A 23,909-nucleotide genomic window follows, 5' to 3' on the forward strand; every position below is an offset into this window, starting at 1 on the left:
GTTTGCCGAGGCATACGAGCCGAGGAGGAGGCAGTGTTCCTATGCTTTGGCAAACACTTTGTATGTAAAAAAAAAATAAAAAAATCCCGGCAATGATTTATTCATCCACATCGATTGATGTGAATGGAGAAATCTGGTTTGCCAGGGCATACGAGCTAAGTGGGTATGGATGTAGGGCGGAGCTCCTATGTCCTGGCAGACGCCTTTCCCCTCCATTTTTTTTTTTTGGCAGAGATTTTTTCATCCACATTGATCGATGCGAATGAAGAAATCTGTGCCGTTCATTTTTTTTCTTTCAGCCCAGAGGCTGAACGGAAAAAAAAATCTCATTACCTGTATGCTCAATATAAGGAGAATAGCAGAAACTCCTAATGCTGGCCATACATGTAATGATTGCGGAGACCCTCAAATGCCAGGGCAGTACAAACACCCCACAACTGACCCCATTTTGGAAAGAACACACCCCAAGGTATTTGCTGAGGGGCATATTGAGTCCATGAAAGATAAAAAATTTTGTCCTAAGTTAGCGGAAAGTGAGACTTCGTGAGAAAAAACAAAAAAAAAATCAATTTCCGCTAACTTATGCGAAAAAAAAAAATTCTATGAACTTGCCAGACCCCTCATTGGATACCTTGGGGTGTCTTCTTTCCAAAGTGGGGTCACATGTGGGGTATTTATACTGCCCTGGCTTTTTAGGGGCCCTAAAGCGTGAGAAGAAGTCTGGGATCCAAATGTCTAAAAATGCCCTCCTGAAAGGAATTTGGGCACTTTTGCAGCCTAGATGCGCAAAAGTGTCACACATCTGGTATCGCCGTACTCAGGAGAAGCTGGGGAATGTGTTTTGGGGGGTCATTTTACATATACCCATGCTGGGTGAGATAAATATCTTGGTCAAATGCCAACTTTGTATAAAAAAATGGGAAAAGTTGTCTTTTGCCAAGATATTTCTCTCACCCAGCATGGGTATATGTAAAATGACACCCCAAAACACATTCCCCAACTTCTCCTGAGTACGACGATACCAGATGTGTGACACTTTTTTGCAGCCAAGGTGGGCAAAGGGACCCACATTCCAAAGTGCACCTTTCGGATTTCACCGGTCATTTTTTACAGATTTTGATTGCAAAGTACTTCTCACATATATGGGCCCCTAAATTGCCAGGGCAGTATAACTACCCCACAAGTGACCCCATTTTGGAAAGAAGACACCCCAAGGTATTCTGTGAGGGGCATGGCGAGTTCCTAGAATTTTTTAATTTTTGTCGCAAGTTAGTGGAATATGAGACTTTGTAAGAAAAAAATAAAAATAAAAAATCATCATCATTTTCCGCTAACTTGTGACAAAAAATAAAAAGTTCTATGAACTCACTATGCCCATCAGCGAATACCTTAGGGTGTCTACTTTCCGAAATGGGGTCATTTGTGGGGGTTTTCTACTGTTTGGGCATTGTAGAACCTCAGGAAACATGACAGGTGCTCAGAAAGTCAGAGCTATTTCAAAAAGCGGAAATTCACATTTTTGTACCATAGTTTGTAAACGCTATAACTTTTACCCAAACCATTTTTTTTTTGCCCAAACATTTTTTTTTTATCAAAGACATGTAGAACTATAAATTTCGCGAAAAATTTATATATGGATGTCGTTTTTTTTGCAAAATTTTACAGCTGAAAGTGAAAAATGTCATTTTTTTGCAAAAAAATCGTTACATTTTGATTAATAACAAAAAAAGTAAAAATGTCAGCAGCAATAAAATACCACCAAATGAAAGCTCTATTAGTGAGAAGAAAAGGAGGTAAAATTCATTTGGGTGGTAAGTTGCATGACCGAGCGATAAACGGTGAAAGTAGTGTAGTGCCGAAGTGTAAAAAGTGCTCTGGTCATGAAGGGGGTTTCAGCTAGGGGGGTTGAAGTGGTTAAGGATTAACTTTTGTAAATAACATGAATGAAATTCTCCATTCTTTACACTGCAGGCATTACAAATTTTTAGTAGTTTTGTTTAAAGTGAAGAAACACTCAGGCCTGAAACCCCTGGAAATTGGGGATATTCAGATACGTGGTCACTATGAGTCCTCCATAGCAGTGGTGGCTCTTTCCAGAAGCTAGGATATTCCCAGAGCCGTCCATATGCTCTTACCCTAAGTTCAGACCTGAGCGTTTTACAGCGCGTTCCTACGCGCTGTAAAACGCTCAACACGGAGAAACCAATGATTCCCTATGGGAATGGTTCTCACCTGGGCGTTTTACAGCGCGTACGATCGCGCTGTAAAACGCCCGACGCTCAAACAAGTACAGGAGCTTTTTTTGGCGCGTTTGACCCGCGTTTGGGCCATAGACTCTTTGGACAACACTGCTGTCAATCACCCAAACGCGCGTTCACTATAAAAAAAACCGCGCATAAAAACGCGCGACAAAAACGCGCATAGAAATGCGCGTTTGAGAAACGCTCATGTGTGAAACCAGGGTTATAGATTAGAATTGGTGTCTGTTACACGAGTAATGTCCACAACCACCGATTCAGCAAGAGTCTGGAGTCCTGGGGATAGATCTCCTTTATAAGGACGCATCTGGTATAATTTGGGAAATCCTCCCACTGATACTACTGTGGCAGCTCAAGGGATGTGTCCTTTCTGCTGCAGCTCTCTCCCTGTAACTGCCACAACTTCTAACAGATCACGTGGCTGGTGGCAGTGGAAGATTTAAACTGATCACGTGCGACCAGCTCAGTGATACGGACAAAATAATAAGGAAAAGAACAAACAGCAGGTGGCGCTATACAGAGATATCTTATGGAATAACTCAGTGGCAAAACTAAATTTTTAATTACATGCAATTACAAAAGTATTCAGATCCAGGTGCTGGTTTGAAAACTGTAGAACCTTTAATAGAAATGTATATTGGGCAGTATAGTTATTTTTTTTTACTTGATGCCTCGGTATGGAATATGGCAGCGAGTGATTATCATCCTTCTGACCTCTAGGAGACCGGGCAGCAGCTGGAGCAAAGGCACGGGGACACAAAACCGGAATTGGAGGAGGACAGCTTGCAGAAAGAGCTGGAATTGTTGAAGGCTCAGATGGTAGGTACATAGCAGGTGACATGTCACAGAACCTCATGGTATTATGCTTTCTCTGCTAAAGGGTATGTGCCGCTAATATAAATGTATCTCGTCCTACAGATATCGCTGTCATCTCACTTTCCGCAAATACCACCATTTATCAAAGCTGTCTTTTTAAAAGTTATTAGCCTACCACTGTGCCCTGTGGCAAATCGGTTTAGATTTTCAGTTGCTGTTGGTTACGTCTGTTGTGTTGGTGCACCACTTCCTGTTTCCTGTTTTCCGTTTGTGGCAGTTGCTCCTGTCTTATGTTATGTTACCAACATGGCTCCTGTGCAGTAATCCCGCGTGCCGCGTTTATTTACATCACATGAAACATGGTGTCAGAAGGATCTGGGTCTGCGCTGCTTCTGCACATTTGCCGCTGCCTTGCAGCGTGATCACGTCTCCTGTCTGTGGATTTGAGCATTTGACGCAAGCAATAGCAGCATCATGGCGGCTAACAGCATCCCGCTGCCTGAGCCGATGAGGGTAAGCGGCAACGTTTGTGATAACTGGGACACCTTCAAAACGGAGTTTGATGACTACTGCCTCACCACAGGGATAAAGGAGAACCCTGCCGCAGTGCAGGCCGCCACTCTGAGGAGGGGGATGGGCCGTGAATGCCTCCATGTTTACAAGCATCATCTAAACCTTACAGAGGAGCAAAAGAATGACACCAAAGCCATCCTGGATGCATTAGAAACTTTCTTCAGGCCTTCTAAAAAATGTCATATATGATAAACTGGTTCTGGGTATCGTGAATGAAAACACACGCCGCCACTTGTTGAGGAAACGCGCTTGAGATTCGTCACACCGCAGAACTTACTGACAAGCATATGAAAGCTATGGAGCAGGATAAGACGACTGACAATATCAATGTAGCCTCTTCACAGCAGCACAAGAGTCGCTCACACAACTCGCCTGAGCAGAAGCCTGCATCCTGCAAGTGTTGTGCCAGTTTGCATGTAGGAGTGAAAGAAAAGTGCCCCGCATATGGGAAATTCTGTACTGCACGCGGCAAGCCAAGTCACTTTGCAAGGGTGCGTCCCTCCCGCGACATGAAAGTAAGGAAGCTGCACACAGTTCAGCAAGTGCCTGATTCTGAGGAAGCACAACTGCCTAGCACTGATATGCTTTACTCCTCAGAACGCATTGTGCTGTAAACACAAAAGGCAAGAAATGGTTTGTAAACCTCCATTTAAATGATATAATCCAACCTTGTCAGCTGGATTCAGGAGCAACATGTGATGTAATTAGTTTAAAGGACAAAATGAAACAAGCCCAAAATACCCCTTCAGCCTAGCAGCACTATATTAAAGGATAACTGTCGTGTGTGTGTGTGTGTGTGTGTGTGTGTGTATATATACAGTACAGACCAAAAGTTTGGACACACCTTCTCATTCAAAGAGTTTTCTTTATTTTCATGACTATGGAAATTGTAGAGTCACACTGAAGGCATCAAAGCTATGAATTAACACATGTGGAATTATATACATAACAAAAAAGTGTGAAACAACTGAAAATATGTCATATTCTAGGTTCTTCAAAGCAGCCGCCTTTTGCTTTGATTACTGCTTTGCACACTCTTGGCATTCTCTTGATGAGCTTCAAGAGGTAGTCACCTGAAATGGTCTTCACTTCACAGGTGTGCCCTGTCCGGTTTAATAAGTGGGATTTCTTGCCTTATAAATGGGGTTGGGACCATCAGTGGCGTTGAGGAGAAGTCAGGTGGATACACAGCTGATAGTCCTACTGAATAGACTGTTAGAATTTGTATTATGGCAAGAAAAAAGCAGCTAAGTAAAGAAAAACGAGTGGCCATCATTACTTTAAGAAATGAAGGTCAGTCAGTCCGAAAAATTGCCTTTTTACAGTGCAAACTAGATGAAAAAAGCAGTTACATGACCACTTTCTGGACACCTTGGGGCAGAAAGAGATGGCTTAAACTTCCATTTGGGGTTTCCGTGGCACCAGAGGTCTACCAGCGTAAACAACATGAACTATTGAGTAGGCTTTGTGGAATTGAGCCAATAGCGGATGACCTCCTTATAGTTGGTTGTGGTAACACTGATGAAGAAGCTTAGCGGAACCATGACGAAAAGTTAATAGCGCTACTAGATCGTTGCAGACAGGTGATGCTGAGGCTTAGCGTGAAGAAATTGCAGTTCAAGGTGCAAGAAGTCCATTTCCATGGGCATATCCTGTCTTCACAAGGCTTAAAAGCTGACCCGGACAAGATTAAAGCCATTGTGGACATGCCACAGCCTGCTGATGCCAAAGCAGTACAGAGATTTATTGGCTTTGTTACATATCTAGCAAAATTCCTGCCACATTTATCTGAGGTGTGTGAGCCGTTAAGACGACTTGTCGACAGAGATGGCGTTTGGCACTGGCTTCCCAAACATGACCAGGCAGTAGAGGATATCAAACGCTTCGTCACCTCTGCACCAGTGTTGAAATACTATGATGTCACCAAGCCTGTTGCCATACAAAGTGACTCTAGCAAAAATGGCCTGGGTTGTTGTTTTTTGCAGGGAAGGTCAACCGGTTGAATATGCGTCCAGAGCTCTTTCACCAGCTGAGCGAAACTATGCTCAGATTGAGAAGGAATGTTTAAGTATTGTATTTGCATGCCAACGCTTCCATCATTATCTCTATAGGCGGGACTCCATTACAGCTGAGACTGACCACAAACCTCTGATAGCCATATTCAAGAAGCCCCTTTTGTGTGCTCCCAAGCGTTTGCAGAGCATGATGCTTACATTGCAGCATTACAACCTCAATGTTGTCTATAAGCCAGGAAGTGAAATGTATATCAGCGATGCTTTGAGCAGAGCCACGTTGGATAATGTGGCATCTGGAGGTGAGCACGAGCGTCAAACAAATTTTCTTTGCCGACATCCATCAAGCCGACTATCATAATGTCACTGCTCAGCGTCTGCAGCAACTCATAAAACACACTGACGGTGACTCAACGTTACAAGCTCTGAAATCTGTTGTCTTGAGTGGATGGCTAGATGATAAAGTAGCAATTCCTGCAACTCTACGGGAATATTGGTCCTTCAGAGATGAGGGCAGCGTACAAAATTGTATCTTGTACAAAAGCCCAAGGGTCATAGTGCCTAAATCGCTGAGAGCAGAGATGTTATCACGTATACACTCTAGCCACATTGGAGGTAAAGCATGCTACAGACAAGCTCGTGAAACTCTTTACTGGCCTAACATGCAAGGTGAAATCAAAGATTTTGTCAGTAATTGTCACATCTGCAATGAATATGCCCTCTTAAAGGGAACCTGTCACCCAAAAATCGCCTATTAAGCTGTTTACAGTACCTTATAGTGCTGTATACTCGTTTCTTGATGCACTTTTTGTTCGTTTTCCCGCATGTCTGCTCATTCAGAAATCGATGTTATATTCAGCTGCTGCCCCGTGCTTCAAGTCAGGCTTGAAGTCACGGGGGCAGCGGCCTCGGCGTCTTACATGGCCCTCTCCCCGCCCCCTGCCTCTGTTACTGACAGCCGAACTCCGAATCCGGGACCGCGCTCAACGGCCGCATGCGCAGTAAAGGGCGGCAGGAGCGCGGTCCCGGCTGCCGCGCGTACTACGCGCCGTCTTACTTTCGCCGCACTGCGCATGCGCCCGACATCCTGTATCAAACGCGCCCGCGCCCGGCATCTGGGCGCGGGCGCGTTTGATACAGGATGTCGGGCGCATGCGCAGTGCGGCGAAAGTAAGACGGCGCGTAGTACGCGCGGCAGCCGGGACCGCGCTCCTGCCGCCCTTTACTGCGCATGCGGCCGTTGAGCGCGGTCCTGGATTCGGAGTTCGGCTGTCAGTAACAGAGGCAGGGGGCGGGGAGAGGGCCATGTAAGACGCCGAGGCCGCTGCCCCCGTGACTTCAAGCCTGACTTGAAGCACGGGGCAGCAGCTGAATATAACATCGATTTCTGAATGAGCAGACATGCGGGAAAACGAACAAAAAGTGCATCAAGAAACGAGTATACAGCACTATAAGGTACTGTAAACAGCTTAATAGGCGATTTTTGGGTGACAGGTTCCCTTTAAAACAAAAGGAAACTATAATGTCGCATGAGATACTGACCCGTCCATGGCAGATCATCAGTATGGACTTATTCAACTACGCAGGCAAAGAATACCTGATATTAGTTGACCACTATTCGGACTTTTAGGAAATCGACCTTCTTCCTGATTTGTCCACTGAAACCACAATTAATCGGTGCAAGGCTCAGTTTACCCATTATGGCCAACCAGATAAAGTGATCTCTGATAATGGCCCTCAGTTTTCAAGCTTGCCATTTAGAAGATTTACAATGGAATGGGAGTTTGCGCACGTTACTTCCTCACCACGTCCTCCACAGGCGAATGGCAAAGCTGAAGCAGCTGTAAAGATTGTTAAGAACTTATGCAAGAGAGCACACAGTGATGGTAAAGACTCGTGGAAGGCCATTTTGCATTGGAGAAACACTCCAACCGAAGGCATGGATAGTAGTCCGGCACAAAGACTGATGTCAAGGAGGCTGAAGACTTCCTTACTGGCAGCGAATAAGCTTCTGGAACCTTGTGTGGTACAATGTGTTACAGAAAAGTTAAAGTTTAAGAGACAAATGTCAAAGGCTCAATATGATACATCGGCCAGGGATCTGCCAGAGTTGATTACTGGAGAACAAATCCGTATGAAACCCTTACCTGGGGATCAAACAGGTCAATGGAGAATGGGTACTTTGAAAAAAGTTACACCACGCTCGTATCTAGTGGACGTTGACAGAACTCTCTTTCGTCGCAATCGTGTGGATTTATGAGTGGCGGAAAAACCTACGTCGCAATATCTCATTGATAAGCCAGTCTTGCTTGGTATAACAGGGACATGTGTGCCCATTGACTGTAAGGAATGCAAAGGTGGGGCCACAGACCAATGGTATTGGCAATCCTGAGCAAGCTACTACATCTACCAGCAGCCACGCGCAAGACATGCCAGTAGAAGGTGATAAGAGCCCAGTAACTACCGAGAGGGCTAATAGACTACAAGGACCAGTCGTCACCCGTAGTGGCAGATGTTCAAAACCACCTATGAGACTTAACCTATAGAGTATCAAATGCATTATTGTTATCTCTTCAAAACTTACAATGTTCATTTATTAACACTAAAAAAGGGGAAGATGTTATGTGGGTGCACCACTTCCTGTTTTCCCTTTGTGGCAGTTGCTCCTGTCTTTGCTTTGTTACCAACATGGCTCCTGTGCAGTAATCCCGCGTGCTGTGTTTATTTACATCACATGAAACAACGTCCTGCATTGGAGCCTTGTAATGTAGGACTTAGAAGCCTCATTGGCAAGAACAAGAGGCGTGGCTAGTGTCACATGATCTGCTGATGTCAGGACACATCTCACTGCCCTAAGGAATGATGGGACAGCACACACCTGACAAACCAGGAAGAAGGATTCAAGCATGGGGGATAAGAGAAAACTGCAAACTAAGTTAATTTGAAAGAAAAAGAAAAAAAACATGGAGGAATGGGAGCTAGAGTAACTAATGAAAATACTCTGTAGAATGAAAAGTAGTTAAAGGGGTTCTCTGGGCTTTTAATATTGATGACCTATCCCCAGGATAGGCAATAAATAGTTAGCAGCAGCACATCAGTACCTCAATCCGGATTTTCAGAGTTGCAACAGCCAATCAAAGACTCCTGATCCAAAGGGGCAATACGATAAAGTCCACAAAAAAGCGATGGCAGCATCTCCAATCTAAAAGGCTTTATTCACACGTGGTGCATAGAACAGTACACAAAGTCCACAAACGGCAACGTTTCGGCTGCATAGTAGCCTTTATCAAGCTATTTTTGAAGTGTCAGGCAGGAGTACATAAAGTACACTTAGACCCACCTCCTATATCAATCTACCAATAAAACGATATATTACAACATATTATCACCTGTGTTAGTTAAAACCACCAATGGGCTTTATACATATCATACACGTCATCACCTTTCACCAATCAGTGATATACCCATTACCTCAATAAGGATGGCTGCAGCTGGGCACCCCACCATCCGAGCTCTCGTGTCATCCTGGCGTTCTCCTAATCATAATGCGCACGCTCAGAAAAAGCTCCAAGCGTCCCGCCTCCGAAAAAGATCACATGATCGCATCGCTCCAGCCCATGTGACCCGCAGTGTCATCACCACTACGTCATGTGCTCAGCAGACCCACATGACCTATAGGGCCATATCAGCTAAGTCATGTGCTTCAATCCGACCCACATGACCTACAGCCCCGATCACCCGATCTACTCACATCGGAGACGTAACTGTTGCCATAGCGACCCACCTACTCTTATATTATGTATCCCCGAATCCATCCGAATCTAAAAATTAAAGTTAAGTGGATCTTCCCGCTTGCTAGGAGACCACGTAGTTTCTAAGGGTTGTGTTACAAAGTCGCTGACAAAAATTTCTTTATATTCGCGGATTTATATCTCGCTTGATGGGGGAACCAGGTGCATTCCAGTCTTTATCTATAAAACACAGATAAAAAACAAATACATATTAGTATCAAAACATAAAAAACAACTTAAAAGATCAGACTCCTATTACACCTATATGACTAATACATATAATTAAATCCCACTCGCATTGAGTTCTATATTTAATCCATATGGTTGTAGAGCCTTCAAGGCAAAGTTCCCCTTTAAATTCTTTTTTCCTAAGTATAGCTTCCCTATCACCACCTCTCCTCAATACTCCTACCGACTCAATGACACAAAATCTGAGTTGATTAATCGAGTGTCCATGTTCCACAAAATGATTTGCCACCGGTTTGTCAATCATCTTTTTCCTGATGGTACTTTTATGTTTATTTATCCTCTCCCTGATCCTCTCCCTGATCTCCATCGTGGTCTCACCCACATAAATAAGGCTACAAGGGCACTTAATCATGTAAATCAGTTCCCTTGATCTGCAAGTGTAATAACCATTAATCCTGAATACCTGTCCAGTGTATGGATGCCCAAAGGTACTTCTCTTGATCATGTTGCAGCAACCCAAACATGGGAAATTACCTGATTTTGCGCGGGGCTAGAAAGCGTTGTCTAGCCACCTGTGCACTGCTACATCAGACTTAACCAATCAGTCTCGTAAGTTGTGTTGTCTTTTATACGCCATCAACGGTTGAATTTGAAAATCAACCACTAAGAGTAAGCCCTTCTGTAAAATATGCCATTCTTTTTTTCAAAATCTGTGCTATTTGGCTGGTATTTTTACCATATGTAAACACAAATGGAATCCTCCGTGTGTCCCTAGTTTTAGGGGTCCCTTGTGGAAAAATGTCCCTCATTGTGTTCACCACTCTCTCTCGAGATCTCCATAGCAACCCCTTACTCTCACGGTCAAGCGTTGTTCATCGGATACTATCCTCCTTACTCTAAGTAATTGACTCCATGGAAGTGATTCTATCATTCGCTGTGGATAGCAACTATCATACCTAAGTAAGTTGTTTCTATCTGTGGGCTTTTGATACAAATCTGTTCTAATACCACCCTCCATGTAAACCATGACTTCCAAGAATTGCAATTGTTCTTGTGACACTACCTTTATGAATTGGATGCCCAAAACCTTTTGTATTCAAATGATAGTGAAACATTTCCAATTCCTCAAGCGTACCACACCAGATCAAGAAGATGTTGTCAATGTAGCCCTGGTTTCCTCTCCATAAATGATGACTGGCACACTAGCCTATCCTCCAGATGTTAGCGTAAGTGGGGGCCACATTGGACCCCATGGCCGTACCCCGCTTCTGTTGGTAAAAGGTGTCCCCAAAGAGGAAATCATTCCTCCTGAGGACTACCTCGTGGAGCTGGAGGACAAACCGTGCACCAGTCGGAGAGGTCCCTGCTCTGGACAGCGCCACACCGATGGCTCTCAAACCCTGATCATGTTTAATAGATGTATAAAGTGAGACCACATTAAAACTCACAAAATAAAAAGATTCCGGTAGCACAATGTCTTTCAATAAAAGAAGAAAGTGTCCCGTGTCCCTAATGTACGATGGTGCATTAGTGGCATATATACGTAGCAGACGGTCAAGAAAGATGGCTATGGTACTGAATACTGAGTCCCTCCCAGAGATAATCAGTCTACCAGGGGCGTCACTCAAACGCTTATGGATTTTTGGGAGTGTATACAACAAAGGAGTAATGGGGTGCTCTACCCTTAAATATTCTCCCAAGTTCTCATCAATGACATCATCATCTTCAATAGCTTTGTCAAGGATGTCACTTATACACCTCATTATATCACCCTTCGGGTCTCTTTCCAGTACTTCATATACATCCCTATCAGCCAACTGTTTACATATCTCTTCCACATATTTATGAGTGTCCATTACGACAACAGCTCCCCCTTTATCAGCATGTTTCACTGTTATTTCCTTATTTTGTTCACAAGCTCCTAGAGCCACCTTCTCCTGTCTAGACATGTTAGATATCTGACGTTCCTTTCTTGCTTCTCTTAATTGATCAATTTGTTTAGTGACAATCTTAATATAAGACTCATTATGTGATTGTTCTGGGGAGGAGAAAAGTTACTCTTGATCCTAAGACCTAGATCCCTCATCCGCAATTTATCAACATTACTGTTAACAATAGTTATACTATCATTGACTTCTCTAGTAGCAAAGAAACCTTTTAACCTCAACCTCCTAAAAAAAGACGTAAGTCCACTTCTACATCAATCCAGTTCGTGGGAGCTGTTGGACAGAAACTAAGTCCACGGCTCAAGACCTTTACCTGGTCCTCTGATAGTTCAATAGGTGAGATGTTGACCACTAGGAATTCATTTTCTTCGGATTGCGTCTCGTGGTCCTCCCCATGTTTCTCCTTCAAACGTCCTGCGCACATCTGTGAGGGGATATCTCTTTTGGGGCCTGTGATGTTTCCTTCCGCCCCTTCTGAGTTTACCCCTTTTCCTTGCTTGGATGTGCCTAAAAAAACTGATTTATTTCATTCATCAGTAGATTCAGAGTCACAGGTAGTAAACCCAAAATGGCCACGATCAAACTTCCTGCCTTTTCTCCTTCTAGGTCTTCCCTGTGACTGTTGATTCTGCCAGTTATAGATTTTATCAGTCTGGTAGTCTTCCAGGTCTCAATGTCATTTATCGCGCTTTGTCCTTTCCAGTTCCGCTTTATGACTCTGTATATGTGTGATTTTTATCTTTATGTACAGCAGAGTCCTCTGCTCCCAATATCTCCTGGATCTGAATCTCAAGCGATGCAATCACTTTTTTAATCTTATCAACTTATGCAAATACTCAATATTGAGCAACATAATTTCAAAGAAGTATTTTTCCATTTCATCCACCATGACAGCTATGGATGATTGACCCCTTGACCTCTGTAGGGGCAGGAAATACACAGAGAGAGAGTTTAAGAAGCCCCCACCCACTCTCACCCTCAGTGTTTTTCCTGTCCCTACGGGGCTAGCTGCAGAGAGAAGACTCCTTCGGGAGTTGAAGAGTTTATTATGTTCCTTTTTTCTTCTTCTTACTTATCTAAAGATTGGCTTACCAATCTCCTCCTCAGCCCTCCCGCAACTTATGCCAAAGCTGGGCTGGTGAGGTCGGCGTGGATCTAGTCTCTGATAGCGGGAGACCTGACTTCACTGTGGCTTGCAAGGTCTTCTTTCCCGATTTATGCGGAAGCAGACCAGCAGGCTCATAGGTCGAACCCTGATGACGTCAGACGCCGGGCTTTGAAACAAGTTCCGCAGCGCATAGCCAGCGTCTCCCCTGTCTGCAGCAACGATGTCTGCCCTGGAAGCTCCTGGGACCCGGGTTGAATGTGCAGACCCACCTTCGGTAGCTCCATTTGTGAGTCCCCCGTCCCCCCCCCCCCCCCGCCCCCTCAAAATGCACCTCCTACGAAAAAGCCGAGGTTATCCATTCCATCCTCCTCATATTCTGAGGACATGGAGGAAGGGGTGTCAACGTTCAAACACGATCTTGATAAACATCAGTTGTTGGATGGGGATATAATAGAGGATACTTTTTTTCCTCTGAAGATATAGATGAACTTCTTAAAGCTGTAAGGGAATCCATGGGTATCGAAAACTTCCAAAAAACAAGATCTGTCCAGGATGAAATGATTGGGGGATTACGCACTAATATAGCTATGGTCTTTCCCATTAATGAAAATATAAAAGAAATGATCATTGATGAATGGTCGGATCCTGAAAAAAGACTGGGGGTCTCTAGAGAATTCAGAAAGAGGCTACTCTTTGACCCTGCCGAATCAAAAATTTTCAACGATACTCCTAAAATTGATGTTCAGGTGGCAAAAGTAATAACAAAGACTTCCCTGCCATTTAAAGACGCATCCCAGTTGCGTGACCCTATGGAACGGAAAGCGGATTCCCTTCTAAGAAAATGTTGGGAAGCTTCGATGTTTGGGGTGAAAACAAATATCGCAGCTACCTCTGTGGCTAGAGCTATGTATTTGTGGCTTAATGAACTGGAATGTCATATAAAAAAATAAAACCCCTAGAGAAGAAATCCTTTAGTCTATTCCCCTCTTAGAATCCGCCACGGCATTTCTAGCGGATGCCTCCGCTAAATCGGTTAGATTTGCTGCCAAAGACGCCGCCTTCTCAAATTCTGCCAGACGCGCACTTTGGATGAAATCCTGGGGGGGGAGGTGATAAAATTTCCAAATCTAAACTTTGCTCCATAGCATTTTCAGGGGAATATGTTTTTGGACCGGTACTCGATAAAATGCTGGAAAAAGCCACCCTGACAAAATGAAGGGATTTCCCTGAAGTACAAAAAAGAATTTTTTTTGCCCCTTCGGTCAGCAATCCAGACCTTATAGAGGCAAAGGAAAGTATGGTCGCTGGAGTTACCAGAAGGGGGGCAAGGGCAGGGGCTTACTCCTCAACCCCCAAAACAAATCAAGCGAAAAGCAATAACGCCACAGTAGGGGGGGGGGGGGGTTAAAAAATTACCTAACCCAGTGGGAAGCCACAACATCAAACCCTTGGGCGCTACAGGTTATAAAAAAGGGATACAAAATAGAATTTACCTCTACCCCCACCAAAAAGATTCCAAGTGACGTCCCACAATCCAAATACCCTTTCAAAAATCTGGCAGGGTATACTAGAATTAAAAGCATCATGAGTAATAAAACAGGTCCCGATGCCAGAGTAAAAACAAGGTTTTTACTCCAGACTCTTTTTAGTTCAAAAACCGCATGGATCCTCCAGGACCATCATAAACCTAAAAGATCTAAACAAGTCTATAGTGTACAAAAAATTTAAAATGGAATCCATCTCCTCCATCGTCCCTTTAATAAAAAAGGGGGCATGTATGACGTCCATAGATCTAAAGGACGCACTTCCCTATACATCAAAACGTGCAAAAATATTTTCGTTTTGCATTACAAAGTCCGGATCACAAAATTCATCATTTTCAATTCTGCGCCTTTCCATTTGGCATTTCATCCGCACCAAGGGTCTTTATGAAACTTGTAGTGGAAATGAGATTCAGAAGCAGAAACAGTCATAAACACGCAAACTTTCTTACAGAAAGTTTCCAGCCTGGGTTGGCTGATAAATAGGGAAGATTTTTTTATAACTCCGTCATCCAACAGGAAATTTCTTGGGGTAATACTAGACTCAGAAGCCCAAAAGACATTACTACCTCGGGCAAAAATAAAAGCCATTGTAGAGAAAATTGGAAAATGTCAAACCCAAAACAGCACCTCGATCAGGAACTCCATGAGCATCTTGGGTCTCATGACCTCCTGCATAACAGCGGTTGCCTGGAGCCAAGCCCACACCAGGACCATACAATCCTAGATATTGAGCAATTGGGACAAACCTCAGTCATCCTTGGACGAAATAATAAAAATCCCCATGCAAGTAAAAATTGATTTAAAGGGAACCTTTCACCTGGATTTTGTGTATAGAGCTGAGGACATGGGTTGCTAGATGGCCGCTAGCACATCCACAATACCCAGTCCCCATAGCTCTGTGTGCTTTTATTGTGTAAAAAAAACCAATTTGAAACATATGCAAATTAACCTGAGATGAGTCCTGTCCCTGACTCGGCTCACACACAGGACTCATCTCAGGTTCATTTGCATATGTATCAAATCGTTTTTTTTTTACACAATAAAAGCACAGAGAGCTATGGGGAATGGATATTGCGGATGTGCTAGCGGCCATCTAGCAACCCATGGCCTCAGCTCTATATACAAAATCCAGGTGACAGGTTCCCTTTAAATTGGTGGAAAATGGAAACCAATCTAACCAGGGGGGTTATCTGGCAAAAAGAACCAGGAGTACAAGTGGTAACAGACGCAAGCGCAACAGGATGGGGTGCAATGGTGGCCTCCTCAAGCTGGCAAGGGAAGTGGCCGTAACGAATTAAAAACGAGTAATCAAACTACAGGGATTTAAGAGCGGTCTGGGAGGCCCTAAAATTAAATCTGAATCTATTAAGCGAAAAACACCTAAAAATATTTTCGGACAATACAACGGCAGACGCTTACCTGAAGCATCAAGAAGGCACAAGGTCCAGAAAATTAAGATCCTTACCAATATTTTTTTTTTCTTGGGTAGAAAGGAATATCTTATCCATCACAGCCATTCACTGAAAAGGATCGGAAAATACCAAGGCAGATTTTCTAAGCAGACAACTCTAGACCCAGGGGAAAGGTCCTTAAGTCCAGACATATTAAAAAAATTAATAAAAAGGTGGGGCAAACCTCAAATAGATTTATTCGCCTCAAAAAGAAATGCAAAGGTCAACCGATTTTGCTCCCTGAATCCCAGAGAAAATCCATGGGCGGTGGACGCCTTTTCAGTAAAATGGAACTGGAACCTAGCCTATGTGTTCCCCCCCCCCCCATGGGCATTAATACCCAAGGTTCTTCAGAAGATCCTCACAGACCCAGTTACAGTGATTTTAATTACCCCATATTGGCCCAAGAGAACCTGGTTTCCCATCCTGAAAAATTGATCCATGGCTGAATCCTTTCCAGAAGAATATTCTCTCACAGGGTCCAATCTTACATCAAAACCTGGGTCTCTTCAAGCTATCGGCCTGGATCCTGAAAGCGAGAGCCTAAGGAGCAACGGGCCTCTCAAATTCAGTAATCGGTACCCTAAAAGCCAGCAGGAAAACCGCTACAGACGCGATTTATCTAAAAATCTGGAAAAGATATTGCTCATGGCTGGGAAAAGAGTTTATCGATATATCATCTCCCTCCATACAAAAAATCTTAAGAGTTCTTACTAAGAGGCCTAGACTTGGGCCTAGTACCTTGAAGGTACAAATATCAGCCTTGGGGGCTTTCTACGATACTAACCTAGCAAACCATAGATAGGTTAGAAGATTTATTAAAGCCTAACACCCTATGGGACCTAAATTTAGTCCTTAATGGGTTAACAAATCCTCCTTTTTCCCCAGTAACAGAAATCTCCCTAAAACATCTCCCTTTAAGACAGCTTTTCTAATAGCAATTATATCCGCTAGACGCATAGAAGAAATCCAGGCTTTGTCATGTAAAGAACCAAACTTATCAATTTTTCCTGATAAAATTGTATTGAGACTAGATCCTGGTTTTCTCCCGAAAGTAGTTTCAAATTTCCATAGGGACCAGGAAATTATTTTACCTTCCTTCTGCAGTGATCCAACAAAACCCTCGGAAGAAAAATGGCATCTTCTAGACGTAAGGGAGACAATTATCCAGTACCTAGAAGTTACAGCACCCTTTAGGAAGGATAATAATCTGTTAGTTCAGTTTTCTGGATAAAAATAAGGGTAAAAAACTTTCCAAGACATCCATAGGGCGTTGGATAAAAACATATATTTTTTTCTATCATTTTTTAGGTTAGTCATGTCCTATAGGGATTAAGGCACATTCTACTAGAGCTATGGCCTTCTCTTGGGCAGAAAAGGCTGGGGTATCTCTCTATCAAATATGCAGGGCTGCAACCTGGTCTAGAATTAATACTTTCATTAGACACTACCGCCTGAACTTTTCTGCTGCAGCGGATTTGGCATTTGGCCAAAGAGTGTTGCAAGCAGTTGCCCCCCCCCCCCCCCCTTTACTTAGTAATCTGTTCTCATCCGTAGGCGTCATGGTGGATGAAATGAAAAAAACGTAATTAGACTTGCCGGTAATTCTGTTTCCTTGAATCCACCATGACGTCTCATATATTCCCTCCCATAAAGGTTTAGTATATATTAGGATAATACAAATATATATATGTATATGTGTGTGTGTGTAAAATGCAATGAATGGCAGCACCAACCTTTTAGATTTGATAGGAATAGCGTCCCAGGATAATAAAAATAAAAAATAGAGCAGCACTCCGGTATAGTGAAAAAAGAAAACTGTTTATTCACCCAGTGGTGACGCGATGTTTCGGCTCAAACTGAGAAAAGCTTCATGTTGGAGCCGAAACGTCGCGTCACCACTGGGTGAATAAACAGTTTTCTTTTTTCACTATACCGGAGTGCTGCTCTATTTTTTATTTTATATATAATATATATATAGAAACACATTTAAACGTGTGTGTGTAAAAAAAAAAAAAAAATATATATATATATACATACCCACTTTGGTATCTGGTACACACTGAGGGTGAGAGTGGGTGTGTCACGGCTTTGGTTTGCGCTGTGACACTGTTGCCACACTTGCGGTTGCCCGCGGCAACGTGTTGCTGTGAGAGCATGCGGTGGCAGTGTCTAGGCCTTCTGGGTTATTGCCGTGACATGGTTGCCACGCATGCTGTTGCCAGTGGTAGCGCGTGGTTTGGTATGCTTGTGTGTGCACTTCCCCTTTAAGTGGCTTCCTTCCTCTGTCTGGTGTTGAAAGGGTTAACTCCCTTCCTAGTGTTTTGTGAACACTGGGTTTATGTGTGTGGGTGTGGCTGCTTGTGCTATTTAGCCTCTGCTGGATGCCTGAAGCTTAGGGTTCCTCCAGCCTTGGTGTATGCTGGTGGTTCACTGTTCCTGGCTTTTGCCATCTGTTCAGTGAGGGCCACCCTTGTGGTCATACTGTCACAGTGGGGGGTGGGGGAAACCCCCCCACCGTGCGGTGTCAAAGGGTAAAAGGGGATCAGCCTGGCCAAAAGGAGTAATAAGGGAGCAGGTCACCTCCTACAGCATCCCTAATCCTCTCCCTGACTCCTCACTGTATGAGCGGACCCCGATGGTAGGGCGGCTCATAATCTGGATTCCTAGAGACCCTGAGTCGCCCTGGTAATCCCTCACCAAGGAGCCGGCAAGAGACGACCTGTTCCTCCATGATAGGTACCGGACTTAGGAGTCCTGCTCCTGTCTGACATTAATAGCTTATCCTAGCGATATACTCAATGTCTGGGATGGGACAAAGGCGATATGTTGGTAGCAAGTGGCTTCTGGCACGTCTTAAAAAGTCACTACCCTCGGTTCATTGCAGTCAGCGCTGTGTGGTGGGGTTAACTGTAGACTGGTTTAGCACTGAGTCACTGGATGTGGCACCAGTCATCACACTTTACATTCTCTATGTGTAACCCAAATACTTTTTGGACAGTCCGGCCTGTTGCAATCTGGTGCTATCCTGTTGCAGGGCACAATGCAATAAATTGCATACTGTAGGTTTAATAATAAAAGCAAGAAGCTGGGGGCGTGATTAGTAATATTAGACCACAGGGCAACTGCCAGCCAATAGCCTAATGATAGGATTCGACCTGCTAATCGCATACTTCTGTGGAAAATTAAAGAAAGGACAGGTAAGTCCAGGATCATGTAGAGTGCAGGTGCTGAAAGGGGTTTTTCCTGAACCACAATACTGATTACTTTTCTTATGAATAGGTCATCCATATCTGATCAGTGGGGGTCCAACTTCTGGCGCTCCCGCTGATCAGCTGTTTTGAAGAGGTTAAGGCACTCCAGGAAGCGCAGAAGACTCTTCATCGGGCATTGGCGTCGTATACATTGGTCACATGTAGGGATGAGCGAATCGACTTCGGATGAAACATCCCAAACTCGGAAATGTTTTTTTACAGTACAAATTAATTTATGAAGTTATTGCTCGAAGTCTTGCGAGACTTCGCAAAACAATAACTTTGGCTTATCAGAGCCAATACATTCTAATACTGTACGGAGCTCCTGCTCCGTACAGTATTAGAACAAAGTTTTATGCGATGAAACATCCAAAGTCGATTCGCTCATTCCTAGTGACATGGCATAAGTGCCGCTCGGTCCCGTTCAAGTGAATGAGCATCAGCTGCAATACCAAGCACAGCCATGGCGCTGTGCTTGTATACTGTGAGGAGGCCATAGCGCTCACTGAAGTGTTGCAGTCTCTACAAGCTACTGATTGACGGGTTGTCGGGAGTCCGATACCACCGATAACATATTGATTACTTATCCTGAGGATTGTACTCCAAGCAAACCCTTTAAGGGCTCATGCACAGGATTGTATGTATTTTGCGGATCCGTTTTTTGCAGACAGCAAAATTCATACGGTTCTATGCAAAAAAAAACCTTAAAGAGATTTTCTGGTATCAGACTATATGGACAGTTCAGGAATATCAGATTGGGCTGGTACCCAGATTCAGACCTCACCAATCAGCTCTTTGAGCGCTGCAACCTCTTTATAGATTACTTTGGTCTGGCTATCCACATGCCATCTACTTGGTAGTGGGAGTACAGGGTATTGCAGCTAGGTCTGTTCAAACCTCTGATGAGCAGGTTACCGAGAGTCTAATCCTCACCTAACTGATATTGGTGGCCTATCCAAGGAATAGGCAATCAATATTCTGATCCCGGAGTCCCCCTTTAATATTGGAGGCGTCTAAATCACAGAACTGTGGTGTAATGTGGTTTAAAATATGCAGTTGTTAGATTTCTTTCTCCTTTGTGTATTTTTGTAGAAGGAACTGGAAGAAAAATGTGGAATCGTCCATAAGACTTTGACAATACGTCCAGATCTTAAGGTAACCAGACTGGAGGGGGAAATGACCACTTATATGTATACCACGCTGCTCTCAGTGCCCTCCATGTTCTCCTCAGCAGCACAGGGGAGAAGGAGTCTCTCTCTCTCTCTCTCTCTCTCCCTCTCCCTCTCCCTGTGCCGCTGCTGCTACTGCCACCAATGCGAGGAGAGAGAGGAAGAGGAGCGGTGGGCCTGTGGCCACTGCGCCACTAATGATGATAACTAACCTTTTAATACAGGAGGCGGGTGCCGGTGGCAGAATCACACAACCAACACCTGATCTCCTATGACAGGGCGCCGTGATCCGCAGCAATTAACCCCCCAGGTGCCGCACCTGAGAGGTTAATTGCCGCAGATCGCAGCGCCTTGTCATAGAGGTCGGGTGCCGGATATTCTGCTGCAGGCACCCGCCATTTGTATTTGTATTAAAAGGTTAGTTATCTTCATTGGTGGCCCAGTGGCCACAGGTTCCCCTCCCCTCCTCCTCATTAGTGGCAGTTCCAATCAGAGCAGGGCTCCAATCAGTTACCATCGCAGCCAGGACGCTACTGAAGCCCTGGCTGCCATGGTAAGCTCCCTGCTGCTGTGAGCACTATTCACAGGGCAGCTGGGAGAGTGTGAAGTCCTATTCACCTTAATAGAGCTCTGTTATGGTGAATAGGACAAGGGATGAAAAAAAAAAAGTCCAAACTATTAAATATTTTAAAAAAATCTCCTTTGCGGTGAACACCGTGACAGAAAAAACAAATGATAAAAAATAGGATAGGACTGTTTGATTATGAGCCAGACGTTCGATAAAATGCAGAATGCACGTTGCTTTTTTCGTGTTTTATTTTTTTTCCACGTGGTAGCTAGTATAGCAATACTTTTTATGGTATCTAACTCAAATCAAAATTTTGGCATCATGACAACCCTATTCTCTACACAGCGGGTGGCCAGGGGAACATGGACAGGCAGATGCAGTGCTGCACCAAGACTGTAGCCCCTTAATTCACAGGATTGGTGAGGTCCCAGAGACCAGACCCCGACTGGTCATAAATGGGGGGTGCCATCACTTTGTAAGATGGTAAAGACCCTTTAATGCAGGGGACCGCAAATTACAATTCCATTGGTTTCACTGCACAGACAGTTTTGGAGTTGGTTACCAGATGTACCCAAACAGACACCTCATCCAGGTGCAAGAACATGGTTAAGGAAAGATGGAGCAGGTTTCACTGGGTGCAATGGGAACATGCAGGGGCAGATTGGCCAGCCAGGTACATAATCTGATTCTCTCCTACAATGCTTCCCGCTACTGGCTCCCCGATCCTTCTCCTGCTGAAAACAACCAGCTTGACATGGGTGCAGCCATTCACTGTCCGTCATGACAAATGGTCAACACCGCAGCCAATGATTGGCTGCAGCCATGTCAAACCAGATGTTTTTTAGTGAGAAAACCCAGTGGAATATCACAGCCTGGGAGGAGAAAGAGTGGGGATCCACGAAGCAGGTAAATAAGCTTCCTTACAGATCCAGCCAAGTGTACGGGCTTGCCAAAACCACCCCCCCCCCCCCCATTCTTGTACAACCTTTTTAAAAAGGAACCCAAAGCGAAAGTGATAAAATAAAAATATATTTATATATACTCACCAGTCAACCCTCTTCCATTTTCAGTGCTGCTGCTCCGGTCCTTCTTGCTAAGATGTTTTCCTTGTCTGCAATGATGTGCTGTATACTCCCATCACCGCTGCAGCCAATCAGTGATATATGGCCCAATACTGCTGAGGCCATGTGGGGTATACAACTACATTACCACTTTGCCATGAAAACACAGAATAGAGGCAATAGAAACGACACAGGATAACCAGTGAGTGTAGGGTCTTTTTTTATTTTTATTTTACTACTTTATGTGGCTTTGTTTCTTTTCAAATGTCAGACAACCTCTCTAATGATGAAGACTGTAAAAGTTGGCGTTTACTTTAAACACACACATTTCAGCCAAGATCTGAGCGTACAGATGGCAGTTAGGTGTGTGGAGTCCATAGACATTAGCTCTATCACATATACATCAAGTCATTGGACCATTGTACAAATGTGACCTGTTATTCCTTGCGTCATCAGGACCCCATCATATCGGACACTACACGGTCTCGGACACAATGGTCGAGTCAGGATGGAGACTCTGCTCTCCCTGTGGAGACCCTGCATGGTCCGGCAGCGGGTACATTGGAGGACCCTCCGATAGAGGTGAACGGACAACCGCAGGAAAGAGACCTTCTCCATGCTCACCCTGGGGCCCCCGTGCCTCAGAATAATGAGCTTAACTCTTCTATGAGTAGCATGGATCCTACCGCGGCTCCTGGGTCACCTGGAGTTGCCCCGTCCATATCTAAGGAGCATGTCGTGCTCTATGCAAGGCTAGACACACTGGAGAGAGACAAGGCCGACCGGGTCGAACTTGGACGTTTGCAGAAAAATTCAGGTAATGCTTGGGCGGCACAAGGCGATCTGGACATAAATGTTTGACAACTATAACCCCCAACGTTCATGCATGAGCAGTAGACATTCGCTAGATATGCATTGAATCTATAGGTGAGAGTTATCGAGCCTCTGAACATATGTAGCCAGAGTCAGTGATGTTATATCATGTTCTTAGAGCAGAGAAATGTCTAAACTTTTAAACTATGTGCAACAATTATAACAATATGGTCAATATGAAATATTATAAGGATCAGAGGAAGACCCCCTTTAAACGGAGTGTGTCATCAGAAAATTACATATTGCTTAAATCCATTTTTAATATTTTTTATATTAACAATTTTTATTGTTTTATATGCAAATAAACAGCAGCTTTGCATATACATATTCCCTAAGAGGCAGTTATAAAGGTGGGTACAGGTAGAGAGCATGATGATGTAAACATAACATCAATAAACCAATAAGCGAAGCATGAAAGGGTAAGGACACTAATCAGAACCTGAATACAGAATAGTGGCACTTAGACAAATTTTCTATATTTCTTCCAAAGGGCCCATATCGAGAGAAAGGTGGATCTAGTACGCTGTTCTCAATGAGAGATCTCTTCTAACCTGTAGACCTGGTCTTCCTTATTGGTCCAATGCTCTATAGATGGTACTTCAGGAGAGAGCCAAAAAAGTAGGCAGAAGCACTCTAGCGGCAGCTAACATTAGAGAATATAGAGAGGTTCTATGAGCGCCCACTCCCATGATGCCTATAGTAAGCAGAGTCAATTCAGGAGTACATGGAAAGGAGGTCTGGCAAATCTGGTTACAGAGTCTGACTATTGTAGACCACCAGTTTTTAATTATTGTGCAGGACCACCAGATATGAAAAAAGTTGACTTTTTCCGTATGGCATCTCCAACATTTATCAGAAACGTTGGGTGCAGAAAGGGAGGTCTTGTCAGGAGTCTTGTACCAGCAAGCCAAAGCCTTATATCTATTCTCCTGAATGCGGACACAACAAGAGATTTTATGTGGAGTAACAAATATTTTTGTAGTTTCACCGGGGGACAGTTGACGTTTCAAATCTTTCTCCCATAAACCAATAACAGCAGGTTTAACATCAAGGGATGTAGATTTGAGATTCTTGTAGATAGTCGATATGGTTTTCAAGAGGGGAGTTGACCCTCTTATCATTTTCTCAAACCAATTGAGCTCCTTCTGAGGTTTTGTTCCTCGTAAAAGACTAAGAGACCTTGACTTGACAAAGCTCAGAAGGGGGACATTGGAGATGGGTATTTTGAGTTGTGATTGGATAGCAAGATCAGATAAAATACAGCCATCTTGGTCAAGCATCTCTGCCAAAGGTATA

General features: G+C 44.0%; 1 protein-coding gene across 1 annotated transcript in view; it reads left to right on the top strand.

The window, feature by feature from the left end:
- QRICH2 (glutamine rich 2) overlaps positions 1–23,909 on the top strand; it is a 63,272-nt gene that overhangs the window by 18,211 nt on the left and 21,152 nt on the right. The window contains exons 3-5 of the mRNA XM_044299874.1: positions 2,979–3,077; positions 20,035–20,097; positions 22,197–22,557. Coding sequence (XP_044155809.1) covers positions 2,979–3,077; positions 20,035–20,097; positions 22,197–22,557 — 523 coding nt within the window. The remainder of the gene's footprint in view (positions 1–2,978; positions 3,078–20,034; positions 20,098–22,196; positions 22,558–23,909) is intronic.

The sequence above is a fragment of the Bufo gargarizans genome, chromosome 6, assembly GCF_014858855.1.
Source record: "Bufo gargarizans isolate SCDJY-AF-19 chromosome 6, ASM1485885v1, whole genome shotgun sequence".
Lineage (NCBI taxonomy): Eukaryota > Metazoa > Chordata > Amphibia > Anura > Bufonidae > Bufo > Bufo gargarizans.